Source organism: Pteropus vampyrus, unplaced genomic scaffold (genome assembly GCF_000151845.1).
Source record: "Pteropus vampyrus isolate Shadow unplaced genomic scaffold, Pvam_2.0 Scaffold474, whole genome shotgun sequence".
NCBI lineage: Eukaryota > Metazoa > Chordata > Mammalia > Chiroptera > Pteropodidae > Pteropus > Pteropus vampyrus.
In genome coordinates this window covers 209,054-227,403 of record NW_011889255.1, presented here as the reverse complement: position 1 = coordinate 227,403, position 18,350 = coordinate 209,054, and the positions used below count along the sequence as shown (strand labels likewise).

General features: G+C 32.8%; 2 protein-coding genes across 2 annotated transcripts; both read right to left on the bottom strand.

Moving 5' to 3' along the window:
- Positions 1-7,389: 7,389 nt before the first annotated feature.
- On the bottom strand, positions 7,390-8,358 carry LOC105307088 (olfactory receptor 10AG1-like). Its single transcript, XM_011382449.1, has one exon. The coding sequence runs from the start codon at positions 8,356-8,358 to the stop codon at positions 7,390-7,392; it is 969 nt and encodes a 322-aa protein (XP_011380751.1).
- A 7,339-nt stretch (positions 8,359-15,697) lies between these two features.
- On the bottom strand, positions 15,698-16,648 carry LOC105307078 (olfactory receptor 10AG1-like). The gene has a single exon (XM_011382441.2). It carries the CDS (start codon positions 16,646-16,648, stop codon positions 15,698-15,700), a length of 951 nt encoding a protein of 316 aa, XP_011380743.2.
- Positions 16,649-18,350: the final 1,702 nt, after the last annotated feature.

Below are 18,350 nucleotides of genomic sequence, written 5' to 3'. Positions count from 1 at the left end.
TTGTATGAGTTATTTGTATATTTTGGATATTAGGCCTTTATTGAAGATGTTGCTTGCAAATATATTTTCCCATTTGGATGATTGTCTCTTTACCTTGTTGACGGTTTCTTTTGCTGAGCAGAAGCTTTTTAGTTTGATGTAGTCCCAGTCATTTATTTCAGCTTTTAGTTTTCTTGTTGTTGAGGTCAAATTCATAAAATCTTCTTTTATTCCAAGGTTCTTGAGTTTTGTTTCTATGTTTTCCTCTATGCATTTTATTATTTCAGGTCTTATATTCAGGTTCTTAATCCATTTTAAGTGATATTTGATGTGTGGTGATAGATAACAGTCTGATTTCATTCTTTTGTGGGTGGCTTTCCAGTTTTCCCAGCATCATTTATTGAAGAGGATTTCCGTTCTTCACCATATGTTTTGAATTTTTTGCCCACATGAAAATTAGATTACTTTTGGACTCTCGATTCTGTTCTACTAGTCCATGGGCCTGGCTTTCGACCATGCCATTTTAATTACTGTTGCTTTGTAGTATAAATTGAAGTTAGGCAGAGTGATGCCTCCAGCCTCACTTTTTTTTCTCAGGATGGCTTTGGCAATTCAGAGTCTTTTTACTTCCATACAAATCTGCTGATTTTTTGTTCTATTTCTTTAAAAAATGCCAATGAGATTTTGATGGGGATTGCATTAAATCTGTATAAAGCATTAGGTAATATGATCATTTTAACTTCATTGATTTTTCCAATTCAAGAACACAAAATATCTTTCCATTAATCTGTATCTTTTTTGATCTTTTTAAATAGGGTCTTGTAGTATTCATCATATAGTTCCTTCACATGTTTCATTAAATTTATTCCTAGAAATTTTATTCTTTTTGGTGTAATTTCAAAAGGAATTATTTTCTCCACTTCTTTTTCTGACACTTCATGAGTAGAATATTGGAAGGCTATGAATTTTTGAACGTTGATTTTGTATCCAGACACTTTATTGTATTTGCTTATTGTTTTTATTAGTGTTCTTGTGGAGACTTTATGGTTTCCTATATAGAGAATCATGTCATCTGCAAATAGTGACAGTTTGACTTCTTCTTTTCCTATTTAGATGCCCTTTATATATTTCTCATGCTTGATAGCACTTGATAGATCCTCCAATGTTATATTGAATAAGAGTGGAGATAGTGGACAGCCTTGCCTTGTTCCTGATCTTAGAAGGAAGTTTTTTAGTTTTTCACCATTAAGTATAACTGGCTGATGGTTGGTCATATATGGTCTTTATTAGGTTAAAGTATTTTCCTTCTATACCAATTTTGTTAAGTGTTTGGATCATAAATGGATCCTGTATCTGGTCAAAGGCTTTTTCTGCATCTATTGATATGATCATATAATTCTTATTTTTTAACTTGTTTATTTGGCATATCACATTAATCGATTTGCGTATGTGGAACCATCTCTGTGCTTTTAGGATGAAGCCCACTTGATCGTGGCATATAATCTTTTAATATGTTGCTATATTTAGCTTGCTAGTATCTTATTTAGGATTTTTGCATCTGTGTTCATGAGAGATATTGGTCTGTAGTTTTCCTTTGTGCATTATCTTTACTAGGTTTTGGTATCAGAGTAATATTTGTCTCACAATATAAGTTGGGCAGTATTGCCTCCTCTTCGATTGTTTGGAAGAGTTTGAGGAGAATATGTATTAAATCTTCTTTGAATGATTATTAGAATTCACTGGTAGAGCCATCTGGTCCTAGTATTTTACTTGTTGGTAGGTTTTCGATGATTGTTCCAATTTTCATACTGCTGATCAATCTATTTAGATTTTCCAGTTCTTCTTTTTTCACTCTAACAAGGTTGTATTTTTCTAAGTATTGTTCCATTTCTTCTAGGTTATTAAATTTGGTGTGATATTCTTTTTCCTAGTATTCTTGTATAATCCTTTGTATTTCTGCAATTACAGTTGTAATTTCCTCTCTTTCATTCTTGATTTTGTTTATTTGTGTACTTTTTTTTTTTTAGTGAATCTAGGCAGGGGTTTGTCCATTTTATTAACCTTCTCAAAGAACCAGCACTTTGTTGCATTCATTTTTTCTATTGTTTTTCGTTTTCAATTCCATCTATTTCTGCTCTAATTTTGATAATTTCTTTCCTTCTGCTGGCTTTAGTCTTCATTTGTTCTTCCTTTTCAAGTTTTTCTTAAGATGAAGAGTTAAGTTGTTTATTTGGAGATAAACAACATTCTTGTTTTTGTAGATAGGCCTATATTCATATGAACTTTCCTCTTATGATCACTTTTGTTGTGTTTGAAAAGTTTTGGTCTGTGTATCTCTTGATCTCTCTTTTTATTTCTTCTGTGACCCAGTTATTCTTTGGTAGCATGTTGTTTAATCTCCATGTATTTGTGGTTCTTCCTGATCTTTCTGCAGTTGATCTCTAGTTTCAAATTATTATGATCAGAAAATAGGGATAATATGATTTCAAGCCTATTATATTTGGTGTGGCAATTTGTGTCCCAGTATGTGATCGATTCTTGAGAATGTTCCATATGCACTAGAGAAGAATGTATAAGCAGCTGTTTTGGGATGGTGGCTCTGTAAATGTTAATTATGAACGTTCATTAATATCTTGTTGTAGCAATTCTCTTCTTATTATTATTTAAGCTTATAATTCCCTATTCTTATTAAGGGTTATACTCTTCTGCTTCAATTTGCCTGATAGTCACTTTACTCCTAATTATGTTTTTTTTTTTTTTTTTTCATTTAGTTTTATGTGAGCTGACCCTTTCAGTATTTCCTGTAGTGCAGGCCTCGTATTGGAGAATTACCTCAATTTTTATATTTCTGGAATGCTGTTAATTTCTCCTCATATCTAAAGGAGAGTTTAGCTGGCTAAATTATTCTAGGCTGGTAGTTTCTTTCACTTAATAGTTTAAATATTTGATTCTTTTCTTTTTTGACTTGTAAGGTTTGCGCTAAAAAGACTGAGGATAATATAATGGATATTCCTTTATAAGTTACTGCTTTTTCTCCCTGGCTGCCCTAAGAATTCTCTTTGTCGTTGATTTTTGATAATTTTAATACAATGTGTCTTAGTGATGGCCTTTTTGGATTGAGATAATTGCGTGTTCTATTGACTTCTTGAATTCCAAGCTCCAGCTCTTTCCTTTGATTTTGGAAATTCTCATCCACTATTTGCCTGAAAGTGTTGTCTAGTCCCTACTCCATTTCCTTACCTTCGATAATGTCCATTATTCTTATGTTTTCTCTCCTGATGGTAGCAGATTTTTCTCATATTTCTCTTTCATTATTTTTCATTCTTTGGATTCTCTCTTCTTCCTTTTGAATTATTTCTAGCCTTCTGTCTTTGATATCTCTGATTCTTTCCTTTATTTGATCGACTCTACCTCCCATGCTTGCTGTTTCATTTTTCAACTCTTCTAGTGTGGTTTTTATCTATTCTATGTCTTTCAATGATTTTAATCTCCTTTATAAAGAACTAATTCTTCTCATCCAGTTATTTTTTTCTGTTCCTGTGATTGTTGGTATAACTCGTTTCAGAACTCACTGAGTTTTTTCAGAAGTACCATCCTGAATTCTCTGTCATTTAAGTTGCATATTTCTATGTCTATATGCTTATTTTCTGGAGATTTTTCTCTTTCTTTCTGATATGCCTTGTCACCTTGGTTGTATCTGATGTTTAATGGCCCATTTCTTTGCCTGGGTATTAATGGGAGTGAGTTCTGCTTTTTTTTTTTTCCAGATAGATTTATGATATAAAGTTCTCTCTTTAGCCTGTTGCAAAGCAGGAGCTTTTCTTTTGGTTTCCAGTAGGTGGCATCTAAGTATTTTGGATCCCTGCTTTACATACAGTCTTTATAATGCTTTTATTTTTTTTTTTCTTATTGATGTTTAATCGCACTCACTACTCTCAGTCTCAGTCCCTGACAGTGTTAGTGATAGTTTCGGTAATGTTTGCTCAGATACGGTGTTCAGTGTCAGAAGATATCGGGGAAGAGGCCCTCAGGGTTGAGGTTGGGGGCTGCGGCTCAACCTCCGTGTTGCAACTGTGGCTGATAAAAATTGTGTTGTTTTTCTGTCGTCCCCGTTTCCTTGCCTTCTGCCCCGATGACTGAGCCCTACCACCAGCTATGTGGAGCTCACAGCACACCCAGGCAGGGCTGTTCAAGGAAATTACAGCAACTTCTCCCCTTCCCTCTTCCTACAGGAGGCTCAGGCAGCTGCAGGAGGCAACTTCTTTATTACTCCCAGTCCACTGCCCAACACACGGAGTTCTGACCTGTAGTAGCTCTTATGCACAGATCCCAGGGTCAGATGTGCTGCTGTGCAGTTTGGGAGTATTTTGTTGAATTTTAGATGTTCAGCTTATTGTTGTTTCAAGGGACGAAACGACAATAAGAGATCTGGAGACATCTCTCACTCTGCCATGTTTCTCAAAACCTAATAATCTGATTTTCTTTTTAATCTTTTAATGCCATCCTTTGAAAGAAAAAGGATGTTAATTTTGGTATAATAAAATATGTTTTAATGAATTACATTTTTGTATCTTTTTAAGAAATCTTTATCATTCATCACAAGGATTTTCTCTTATTTCTACTAGGACATTTTTAGGTTAGTTTTTACATTAAAATCTGTGAGTAATTTTGAATTGATTTTTAAATATGGTATGAAGTAAGTTTCGATATTTATTTTTTGCCCATATAGATATTTAATTGCTCTTGTACTATTTGTGGAAAGGCTTTCCATTCCCCATGAATTGTCCCAGCATCTTTGTCAAACTTAGCTTAAGATATATGTATGCATCTTTTTCTAGACTCTGTATTCTGTTCCATTTTACTATCAATTTATTTATTTTTCAATTCCCCACCGATTTTAGTGTAGAAAATTTATAGTAAGTTTTGAAGTCAAGTATGGCACTTCCTCTAAATTTTTTGGTCTTTTATAAAAATGTTTTGGCTCCAATGTGTTCTTTGCATTTTTTACAAAATTTAGAAGAGGTCTATCAATTTCTAGAAAATGTCTGCCAGATTTTTTCATAGATACTCTATTAAATGTATACAGATTTTTGTATAGAATGGACAATTTGACAATATTGAGTATTTCAGTCCATGAAAAAGGTTATTTTCCACTTATCTCAAAATCTCTCAGGATTTAATAGTTTCATAGCATAATTCTCATTTTGTCCAATTTTTCTAAATATTTCATATTTTACTAAGTATATTAAATTGCTTTTTACATTTCCCATCGCAGTTGATCTCCATGAATATATCAACAGTTAACATCAGTTAACATTTAATGACATATCCTTGCTGAACCCATGTAATTATTTCAGTGGTTGTTTTGTGGATACCTTAAAATAATCTAGTCAAATAGACATAATGCTTACCAAGAGGGGTACTTTTTTGTCCCTTGCAATTGTAATTTATTTTTTCTTACCTCATTTGGATTTTCTCAACATGTGTGTATAGAAATTGGTCAATTTATAAATATTTGAGCTCTTCTTAAATATCTTCTTTTTCATTGCTTTTCATGATTCTATCGTATTCAGAAAAGATATTTTATGTAATTATAAAACTTTAAAACTTACAAACCCTGTTCTATGAGTCACCATATTGGCTGTTTGTAAACCCACCAGTAGCTCTTGAAAGGGTGCATGTCATGCATTATTGTGAGTAATATTGTCCAGATTACCTATTTCCTTACTGTTTTATTTTTGAAGTTCTACAGGTGAATGAAACATCGATGAGAAGATTTCTTACTATGATTGTGAAACTGTCAAGTAATTGTTTTAAGTGTTAGTTCCCATATTTTGAGATTCTTATTTTAGGTACATGGAAATAGATGATGTTTACGTTTTCCAAATAAATTAACACTGTCATGTAAATGAAATACACCTGTCTATCTTTAGTGATACAGTAGCTACTCAAGTTTTTTATGCTTACTGTTGGCATGGTAAAGTTTCTCTATCCGTCAATTTTTACATTATCTATATATTTTAGCTTTAAAATTTGTTTCATGTAGAGAGTACATATTGTAGTCTGGCTTTGTAATCTAGTTTTTGCTTTTTAATTGTAATGTTAATAAAATTAACTTTCAATGCATGCATGTGTATTGGCAACTAGCCATGCCATTTTTGAAAAATTTTTGCTTTTCTTTGTCTCCTCTTATGTCAATTCTCTTTTCTCTTTTCTACACTATTTTGGATTAGATTTTTTACAATTCCTTTTTATTTTATCTATTGACCTTATCATGCTTGCTTTAAAAATAGCTTATACATTTTAAAAATAAATAGTCTACTTAAGTTAATTATGTGACATCTTATGTACTTTAGAAACCAGTTTCAAATATTGCCTTCAGGAGAGGTGTTCTAAAGGAAAATAACCAAAACATCCTGCCCTGCCCTCACACGTTCCACTGTGAGAATTCTTTCTTAATTCAAATGCAGCAAATAATGACTGGTCTTTCCCATCATTCTGTGGAGTCAGCAGAGCTCAAACTGCAAATAAGTTAATATTTTATGTTTATAAAAACTACTTATTGATATGCAGCTCTGTGTTCATTTTTATTTTGGGCCCATACATGCCATACCTGCTCTCGACACCCAAGAAATCAGGCTGAGCTTAAGAAGTCCATCTTTCATTGTGTTAACATGACTAGGGGAATCCCCTAAACCACACAGGATTTCATGTCCCTTTATCTCTATTCTTATTTCTTTCTTCTCCTCAAACTAGATTTCCAATATGTAATGTTGAATAGAGAAGTTTAAGGTTATATATTTTAAGAAGAAATAAGATGTTCATATGTTGACGGAACATAGAATTTAGATACTAACACTATTTACAGCAATACACACTATCTTTCCCACTACAGCACAATATTTCACAGTTTCAGTATTCCATTCTGATAGACTGTCTGATCTTGTGGGGAGAAAGCAGCTCTAGAGGTGACTTTGCTTAAAAAACATTAAACAATAATCCCCCTCCCCAATATTTTTATCAGTACCTTCACACAGAATTTAGGAACATCTTATCTATGATAGGTTCGATAATCTCTTTTCTGAGATAAATATATGAAAATACAATTGTTAAAATTGGATAATATTATGATCTTGATGTCATCAACCTTTAATGATGCCAATATGTTATTTCAAGTATTTCAATACATTGGATTGAGTCTGGAATTAATTTATTGAGTTTGGAATTGATTATTCATAAATTTATTTATTGAGTTTTGAATTAGTTAATTAAAAATAAGAGCAGAATTAATTTTATGTGAGATAAAAATATGAGACTTCCTATGAAGAGTAAATGATTCTTACCTATAGTGGAGAAAGACCAAAATTAATTTAGGGAAACTGTGATAAACAAGAAACAAATTTTAGTGAGTTATATTTTAGAGTCCCAAACAATCCATTTCAGTAGGATTTTTCTCAATGCAGCCATAACTTCTTTGTTTCTCAGACAATATATTATGGGGTTAAACACTGGTGTCACAGTGGTGTAAAACAGAGAAAGAAATTTGTCCATTACTGTGGAATGACCAGACTTTGGTCTCAAATATGCAATGACACCAGATACAAAGAATAAAGCCACAACCATGAGATGGGAAGAACAAGTGGAGAACGCCTTGGCTCGCCCAATTGCTGATGGCAGCTTCAGGATGGTCAAGATTATTTTCACATAAGATCCAAGAATTAACATAAAAAGAATTGCAACAACTACAACAGTAACCACATCAATCAACATCTCTGTCATAAAGGTGTCCCCACAGACAAGCTCAAGTACTGGAGGTACATCACAGAAAAAGTGATTTAACTGGTGAGATCTACAGAAAGGTAGAGAGAAGATCTGATAGGTAAAGCCTACATGTACTGAAATTCCAGTCATCCAACAGCCAGCTACCAATTGAACACACAGCCTGTTGTTCATGATGAGAGGGTAGAGCAATGGGTTGCAAATGGCCACATACCTGTCATAAGCCATAACAGTTAAAATAAAGCAGTCTGTGGCTCCCAAGACCAGAAAGAAATACATTTGAGTTGCACAGGCCAGAAAGGAAATTTTTCTGTTTTGTCTGCAAAGATCTATTAACAATCTTGGAACAGTGACTGACACATAACATATTTCCGAGGAAGAAAAGTTCCTAAGGAAAAAATACATGGGAGTCTGAAGGGAAAGATCCACCTTAGTTATTATAATTATGAAGCTATTTCCCATCAGAATAATCACATAGACTATCAGAAACATCCCAAAAAGAAATCCTTGGAGGTCGGGAACATCAGAAAAACCAAGCAGGATGAAACCTATCGATGCAGTGTAGTTTCCCTGGTGGGCTTTTTGTCCTGTGCATTCCATATAGGAACAAAATGATTCCGAGGCTTGAAGGTCACTTCAGTGCACTGAGCCCAGTTGCAGAGAGGGACACATTAAATACACGGTTTCAAATTCAGTGATCCAGGATAGATATCCAGTGTTTCCGTTGGTTTTTCATTTTGGAATATATTTCAAATTCAGAAGCCTAAAATTGCAATATGTAGAAACAAAAGAAAATCTTTAACTGTCTTCTTCCTGTTAACATTAACGATATAGATAAATGAATAACATAGTCAAACCGAGAGCAATAAAATAAGAGGGAAGCATGCTGGGTGGCCTGGTCTCAGGATTAGAACTGCTCTAAGGAACTTGTGACATTCTCTAATTAGAAATGTACCTCCTTCCTGATCATTCTGGTCTCTATTTGCTTTCTCTTTGTATTTTTTTACAATCCATTTATGTGATGTTTACATGTTAAGTTTTATGTTTCCCTGTGAACTTCATCTCAGGTAAGTGAAGGGCAAAATCATCAGACAGACTCCACTGCAACCCCAGGTCAGGCCAACTCTGGCCAACTTACTTGCTGGGAAAGACTTAGACAAAAATCAGAAAATAAAGACTATAGCCTTGCTCCATCATAAAACACTTTTCATTTAATATAGTATAGAAATTTATATTAGTAACCACATATCATCACAAGTCATATGTCCACTTGAATTTTAGAATATGAAAAAATATATAAGATTCCATTTTACTATGTCCTCATCCCTCATGGTGCCCAACAATCTTGACAGTTCTCCTTATACACTGAATTTTTGGCATACTTTAGGAGAAATTAGGTAAGTTTAGGCATTTATGGGAAAAAAAAATGTGTAAGAGAATTTGATCATAAAGTTCACATCTGAAACCTGAAGAAATATAAAATCAACCTTTGTATACTTTTGTCTACATATAAATATGTATATATTAGAATATCTAATTAATATATAACATATTATGAATATAATATATCATGCATAATACACATTTAAAATATCTATATTTGAATTACCATTAAAAACAGGGTGCTAAAAGCAGTGTAGATTTAGCCTAATCAACTCCTTAAATAATTAAGCATTTTAGGTCAAATAAAGTTCAGTCTCTCACTCACTGTACTGGGTCCTACACTTCACTTTTGCGATTTCTAGCCAGCCTTTGTTAACACTAAATAGTGAACTTTGTCACAGATTGGCATACTTCAAAATCTACACTGTCCTGAGTTTTGAAGTTTCTCCTCCATTCCTAATTCCAAATTAATCTCTTCTTCCTACAGAATGAAACTTCCCTTTCTCCTGTCAAGACCCCAGTTCCTCTTCTCTCTCACAAATCACAAAGGAGTGAAATAATTTACAATTTCTACTTTGTATTTCTTTCTCCTATACTCCTTCCTTCGTTGTTCAGTGAATCCTCTATTCTGACATTGAAGTTGATTTTTTACAGCATATCTTAAAGATAAAATTTACCTTTTAGCTCACCTCTTCTGTGGTTCAAAAATGTCAAGTAGAGGGATCAAGGACCTGGGACATTTTGGATTCAAATAATATGTTGTATAACCTGAGACTGAGGGCACTTCCCGAATCTTCTCCTTCCATCTCTATTTTGGTTTTTCTGGCCTTTCAATCTCTTTCTTCTCCTCTTTTCACATTTAGTTTGTTATTTTCTTGTTTTATGTCTTAAAACTCTCATGATTTCCTGTCACTTCAGAAGTTATCCCTGGTGAAAAACAACTGCAACAAAAAGATAACTGAATTTTCAGTGTTTCAGATCTATTTGATGAATGGATCAGGAAATCAATCGATATATATTTCGTAGTATAGATTGCGGTTTATTATGGATAAATACTATGTATGTGTTACATAGAAAATATGGTAAATGCTAAGATGTTGATGGTAAGCGCTATGAGCTCAGTTTCTGTCTTTACAGGCTAATGGTGAATTCAGACAGATAAGTCAGGTATAACCCTAGAGTGTGCGTTATGGACATAGAGAGAATCACAGGTGTTACGGGAGCAGTAGAGAATCTCTTAAGGAAGCAACATCTACTCTGAGATTTTGTCTGATCTTAGAGTCAGATTACTGAATTATTTTGTTATTTTTATGTTTAAGTAAACAAAATAAAATGTTTCTCAGGATAAAGTAAATGCCCTCATATTTTATTTCAGTTTTATACACAAATAGCTACTTGAGTGCTTAAACAGATGAGTGGTTTATAAGTATTTCCATCAGGAAAATTTAACTTAATTTCACTTCTCACTGACCCAAGAACATGACATTGAGTGACTTTTCATGGAAATTGGTTCTAGTCTGGTAATATTTCCTTATTTAAATCATCAGAGCTTAATTTTCCTTGTTTGAAAATAATGCATTTTAATAATAATATGTACCTCAGAGAATTGTTTTGAGAAGTAAGTTAAATGCTTGATGTATAATAGGCAGTTGCAGTTCTATTAGGCATTGTTATTAGGATCATTATCATACTTATTATCATGCTTATTGTTTTCATCATTAGTGTTTTAACAAATCTTTTCTTTTCTTTTTTGAGCTTTGCTCATCTTTTATCTTGCCCTAGAAGTAGCCTTTTCTGTCTAGGAGAGAAGACAATGTCCATGGAAGTGTTTTGTCAAGAATACTGAGCTTAAAATTAGTAAACTATTCTGTGCTGTGTAGATAAAAATCTGCAGCAATACCTGGAGAAAAAACACTCTAACTTACTGGGCTTTTATTTTTAGTTTTTTTCTCTTATATATTCCAGTCTCCTGTACTTTGAGGACACAGGAAAAATAGGCTTTGTTATAAAGATATAAGCAAAATTAAATAGAAAAAATTAACAAAAATTCTATTTTATATACAAAAGCTTCCTCAGAGATAAGCAAATTTAATTTTTCTTCCTGAAATTGATTTACACGCTCCATTAACTGTTAATGGTATTTTTCTCTTGTAACATGGGAATTTTGGTTCCTTTACTATCTTTTCTGTTTTTCTTAAACAAACATAATGTAGGGAGTAAAGAGGCCTGATTAATTAAAACTATTTTTTATTTTTAACAATTTTTTAACATTTATTATATATTAACCACCTTGTTAATGACTTTACCTGCATTGTTGCTTTTATTACATTCTGAATGAAGTATGCACTATTAATATTCACATTTTGCATAGAGCTGGAAGAAGAGAGAAGTTAAATAACTTGCCCAACCTTAAGAAGGTTGTATAACCTCACTGACTTCAACCTTGGCAGTGCAAAGCCAGCGTCCATATTCTTCATCAGAATTCAATGGGCTTCATACAACATTCAATAGAAAATATTATTTTTAATTTAATATTCTGAACAGTATCAATAAAGTTAAGAAATATAAAACCACAACATCAAAGTGTTTTTCTGTCCATTTTATATTTCTTTCACTGTTATAAAAATGAAAGACTCATTGCTTATGGATAAAGTCTGTATATTTTAAGTTCAGAAGATTTATCTCTTTAATTAATCTGATTGGAAGAAAGAATTTTCTTTGATGACAATTATTAAGTTGAAAAATAGCACACTATTTTAAAATAAGTGTCATAAAATCATTACTGCTTACCTGTTTATTTTGTGGAGAAACCACTGAGTGTTGCTTCTTTTACACAGACTATGATCTATATAATAGAAACCTCTAATTTAACTTATTCAAGTATCCAGTACTGCCATTTCTATTTTTCCTGCAGCTCATATTTCACTTTAAAATCAGTGTACCTTTGGTAAAAAATAGCCCCATATTTGTTGAAACAGCATCTTTTATCCACAATGTGTTGCATCTTTAACTCAAGCTATTTATCAAGTGGTAATTGAGAAATGAACCAAGGCCATGTCTGGTTAAATTAGCACTGCTTTGAAGATAGTCTCCGAGGGATACAGTCTGAAGAGGACTATTCTCCTGGCTACTCCTCTCCATCTTTCTCTCCACCTTCTCCTCATTTGGAGAGCAGAAACAATTCCCCTTCGGAAAAGGCTGTACTAAGACATTCACAGTCTTCGAGTTGGTCTATAGCTACATATGAAGTCTGAGGATACTAAATTTGCAATTGTTAAACACCATTTCTTAACCTCAAAGACTGCAATCTGGAAATTATCTAGAGTTCATGCATCTTCTAGATTGTTTATTTGTTAAGGTTGTCTCTTCCTCCCATGATTTATATTTTTTAGTTACAGACATTTACATAAGAAAAAAATGTGTCTGGACAGGGGATATAGTATACCAAGTCTCAAGGTTTCTCTAACAGAAAGTGAGGATGGGAAAATGACATTAGAAGGCTGACTTTATATTTATGGCTATAAATTTTTTGGTAAAGTATATAAAATAAGTATTGCATGATTTTAATTCATTTTAATTAAATTTCTTAGGGTGATATTGGATAAAAATTATGTAGATTTCAAGCATGCAATTCTATAATACATCTTCTGTCTATTGATTGCACTGTGTGTTCATCACCACAAGTCAAATGTCCTGTCACCATATATTTGACCCCCTTTACCCTTTTCTACCTACCTTCCACTCTTTTCCTCTGGTAACTATTAAACTGCTGTCTGTGTCTATGAGGTTTTTTTGCTTTGTCACATTTATTTGTTGTTTTCAGTTTTATATCCCATGAATGAGTGAAATCATATGGTTCTCACCTTTTTCCATCTGACAAATATTGCTTTCCTTGATATTCTAGAGATCTATTTGTATCGTCAAAAATGTCAGAATTTCACCTTTTTTTGGCTGAATAATATTTCTTTGTATATATGTACCACATTTTCTTTTTGCTTCCTTGATTTGAGGATTCTTTCATTTATAATTCAGTGCTCTCTGGCAGTCATTAATTTTTACTATGTCTATGTTTACAGTTTTAAATTTGTCCATCTCTGTATCTTTTGTTACATCTCTAATTTTAGTTACATTTAAAGCACTGACTCTAACTATTATATATTCTGATTTTTTTTTGTTCATAAAAATTGGTGTTTCTATCAGCAATTAAAAATGATTTGGCTGATTTTGAAATTTTCTCTGCTAGATGCTATCTATTTTTTAAGATATTTAATAACAATAAGCAAAGATGAAATGTAAGAATTTTCTTTGCTACGTAGTATTACATTTTCTGAATAAAAGGTTATGCCTTGTGATTTACATATCACATTCTCTTTATAATAAGTGAAAATTATATATAAAATGTAATATATAAATCGGATATTATTTGAAATGCTGCCACTGTGAGGAAATCAATATTTTCTTCCACTACAGAGACTGATGATTGCCAGAGGCAGAGGGTAGGTGATGGGCAAAATGAGTGAAGGTGGGGAAAATTTATAAGCCGACAGTTATACACTCACTACATAAGTCACAGGGATGCAATGTACACCATGGTGACTCTAGTTAATAATACTGAATAGCATATATGAAATTTAAGAGAGTAGATCTTCAAAGTCTACCTCATAAGAAAAGAAATTTTTGTAAATATGTATGGTGATGGATGTTAAGTAACCTTATCATGTTGATCATTTCACAATATGTAGAAACATCAATTCATGTTGTACATCTGAGACTAATATAATGTTATAAAGTATTTTTTGTTCTACATATTGCATTCATTTTGTAATAAGACCAAACAATAAATAAAAATACGAGAAATAAATTAGAAATTATTTGAAATCCTACCACTGTGAGGAAGTCAGTATTTTTGTCTAATCCACACCCTCCCAAATATTGTGCTATGAATGAGCACCCAATACCGACATGCACATGCAAAATTTTATGTGAAATTATGGACTGCTATTTTTTGTTTTATAAAAATGGAGTTGTAATTTATACATACATATACATTCTTTGTCATATATCAAGACGCTTGTAATGCCTTCAGAGAATGAAATTTAAAACACTATCTTGAGAGGCCCTGAAGGATTGTACGGTATAGATGTTCTCCAGTGTCTTAATAATATCACTCAGAGTGCCTTTTTGCTTCCACTTTTCTTTTGCTCTCGAAAAAATAACTTAAAAAAAGCTTTTAACAAACATATGTAATATTCATTTTTGGCTAAATGTATTTATACCACATGACATTACGGTGACATTTAGTTTTTTACTAAAAGGATAAGTATTTTGATTTTATAGTCAAAAGAAAAAAATGCCAAATTACTGCACAAAAAAGAATACAGAATTTATTTTTGTGATTCAAATAAAAGGACTTTAAGGAAAAGACTATTTATATGGTGTATTACTTTCTTTGATCTACTGTAATAAATTACTATAAATTAAGTGGCTAAAACAATAAAAATTTATTCTCCCTCATTTCTCAAATCCAGAGTCCAGAAAAACAGTGCTGGCCAGGTCTCACTCCCCCCAACAGAGGATCATTCTTTCCTTCTTCCAGGTTTTGGTGGATCTTGACCATTCTTGATTCTTGGCTGCATCACTTCAATCTCTGCCTGTATCTTTACATGTTCTTCTCTGTGTCTCTATAACTGTTTTATAAATTCTGTGTTTTCTGCTTTATAGAAACACTGGCCATAGTATTTAGTAACCACTTTAATGATGGATGACTTCATTTATTTAATACAAATGCAAAAGACTCCCCCACCCCACCCTCCCACCCCCTCTCCCCCCGGCTCACCTTGAATAAGACTACATCTCCAGGTTTTAGATTTACATATATTTAGAGGCCAACATCAACCCAATACACATCGATATGGAGAGTTAAAGTGAAAATCCAGGAAACTTCTAAAACTAAATTGATATTCTCAAAGTGAAAGCTACCATGGGATGGAATGAGGTTATCAGAGGACAGTGAGTGTTGGGATAATAGAGGAGGAGATTTGTGGTCTTAAAATGCCATGGACATCAACAAAATAAAAATAAGAAAAATGTAAAATAAATACTAAGATTACCCTGCTTCCACCATCTCAGCTGCTGCTGGATTTTTGCATGGCAAAGTCAAATCAGAGTACAGAGGAAAGTTTTTAAAGAAATCTGAAGGAATGGGAAGATTAAAGAAAATATATTACAGAAAATGAAGAGTCATCTCTGGTTATATAATACACCTTATTAACCATCATCGTATTCCCGAGGCAATCTTTTACCTCACTAGTTCACAGTGAGAGGAAATAGGAATGTTCAAATTAGATTGTTACAATGGTGATAATTTGTGTTTTGATTACAAAGAAGCCCCTTACTTAATCCTATGAAACTAAGGCCCTTTAAATATTGTGAGGTTACTGTGATGATATTCATCATCATTATTTAGAAACATAGACATAAAATTAGATGTTTCTCTGTTGTAGCTACATTTACAAACTCATAAGAATGTCCTTTTCTGTAATTTCAAGTCTTTGCGTCATTGTAATAACTTACTTACTAGTTTTCTCAGTGCCATCATGATGTCTTTGTTCCTCAGAGTGTATATAATGGGATTCAGTGTTGGGATGAAAACGGTGTAGAAAAGAGAGATCACTTTCCCAGTCCCTTCAGATTGATTTGGTTTTGGTTGCAAATACGTGATAGTAGCTGTTCCATAGAATAAGACCACAACTATCAGGTGAGAAGAACAGGTGGAGAAGGCTTTCGCTCTTCCGCTGGCTGATGATATTTTGAGAATGTTGGCAATAATTTTTCCATAGGAGACAATGATCAATAGAAATGGAACCATGATAAATACCACTGCAACTAGATAGACTGCGATCTCATTCAGAAATGTGTTCCCACAAGCAAGCTTGAGAATTGGGGGGAGGTCACAGAAGAAATGATTAATCCTGTTAGACCCACAAAAGGGTAGAGAAAAAATCTGACATGTTTGCCCAATTACAACTGGAACTCCACTGACCCAGGAGGCAATGGCCAGCTGGACACAGACTTTGTAGTTCATGACCAGCGGGTAGTGCAGAGGGTTACAAATAGCCACGTAGCGGTCATAGGCCATCGCTGTCAAGAGGAGACACTCTGAGCCTCCAAACATAAGAACAAAGCACATTTGCGCGGCACAAGCAACCAAAGAAATGTTTCCTTTCTGGGTCAAAAGATCCATGAGCATTCTTGGGATAGTGACTGTTACATAACAGATTTCTAAAAAAGAAAAATTGTTAAGAAAAAAATACATGGGTGTCTGGAGGACAGGGTCAATTCTTGTTATCATAATTATGATGCTATTGCACATCAGGATAGTCAGATAGATGACCAAAAATATCCCAAAAAGAATCCATTGGCTATTGGGAATATCAGAAAACCCCAAAAGAACAAACTCCGTTATTGAAGTCATATTTGATTTTTCTGTTTTTAGTTTGTTCTTCATCTGCAAATATGGTAATTTCAAATTGGTTATTCATTTATATTCTTGAACCACATTTTCCTCTTCTGATAACTGCATTAGGTGCATCAATGTATTTCTATAATTTCTAAATTCATATTCACTATCACTGTACTCTGTTTCTAGAAAATGAATTTTGAAACCTCATAAAGGAAGTGATATACATTTGAAATCAGTACAATCAATAAAAGCTGACATATGTTTTTTATACATTGAGGTAATGATACCAGAGAAAATGAGAAATGTGTATTCTTACTTAGATCTTATTTTGCAGAAGTAATTTCTAATTATTTCACTGCCATAAAGAGTGAAATTACAGGGTTTTGCTACTGCATTTGTCTGGATTCATCAGTTTGTTTGTTTGTTTGTTTGTTTGTTCATTTTTTTACTGAATTGATTAATTTATTACACCTTCTTTCAATTTAAACTGTTTCCCTTAAAGGTTTTGTTTAATTTTTATTAAAATGTGTTTTAAGTCCCTACATTTATAGTCTAATGAGAATCAATTTTCTAAGACCAATTTTCTTAGACAAAATCTTTGTAACGTAAACTTTCATTTATGTTAAATATGGAAACCATTAATCCCAGCATACTGTTCAATAATTTTCCCTATTAACATCCCCATACAGTGTATGATAAGCATCAATTAACTTTAACTCTGCCAATAAATATGACTCTTTTACCCTAATATTTTTTTACATATCCCTCCATTCCTAAGTAAGATTCTAATGTCATATGGTTCCTTTGAACCAAATACAAATTCTTTTTTCTATTTTCTCTTTGTCATTTTTCCTAATAACATGTAACTTTGATTAAATCCAATTATTATTTAACCTGGTATGAAAATAGCTGGAGCCTATGAATTAAACTTACACACACACACAAACGCGCACACACACACACACACACACACACACGTACACTATCTTGATTCACTTCATAGTAATGCCATTCAATATCAGGCAGTGTATACTGTTTGACAATTTCCACTATACTTTATTAATATTTGTTCTCTAACTTTCCAAAACAAATATACAACAAAGATTATGTTTTTTTATCTCATCACTCTGCTACACACGTCTCTACCTGTTAACACCAACATTTGATATTTTTTCATTAATACTTTGGTAAATAAAGCTGCAGACAAGTAGTCTCTTACATTTCCCTATTTTCACTAGTACTGGTTCTCAGAATTACCTTAAATGAATAATGGTGATTATTAATGTCTTTACTATTATCATTTGACCCACGTTTAATTTTTATTGCTTTATCATTAAGAAAGTAAGGATCTTTGTGAGTTACCATAAGTAGTTAACTCATTTTCAAAGATTTTAGAATTGCCTGTTTTCCTGTTTTATTTTTTGTATCTTGACCCTGCAATTAAGAACTTTCTTTAAATAAAATAGGTTAACAAAACAATTACAGCTTACTTCATAGATTTGCATGAAGATATCTGTGTGAGTGGAGGTGTTTATTAACCTGTAAACTTGTTAAGTTCTTCTGTCATGTTGAGGAGCCACTATAATTCTATGACATTCTTGCTGGCATCAAAAGTTGGCTGCTCTTAAATAGGAAGCAGCCACGCTCACCTGGGGGAATCTTTTCTCGTGTCAATTAAATTCCTGAACACTGCATTGTTTTGGTAATCATCTGGGTTTATTTTTTCCTTGTAGGTGGCTGCCCTTCT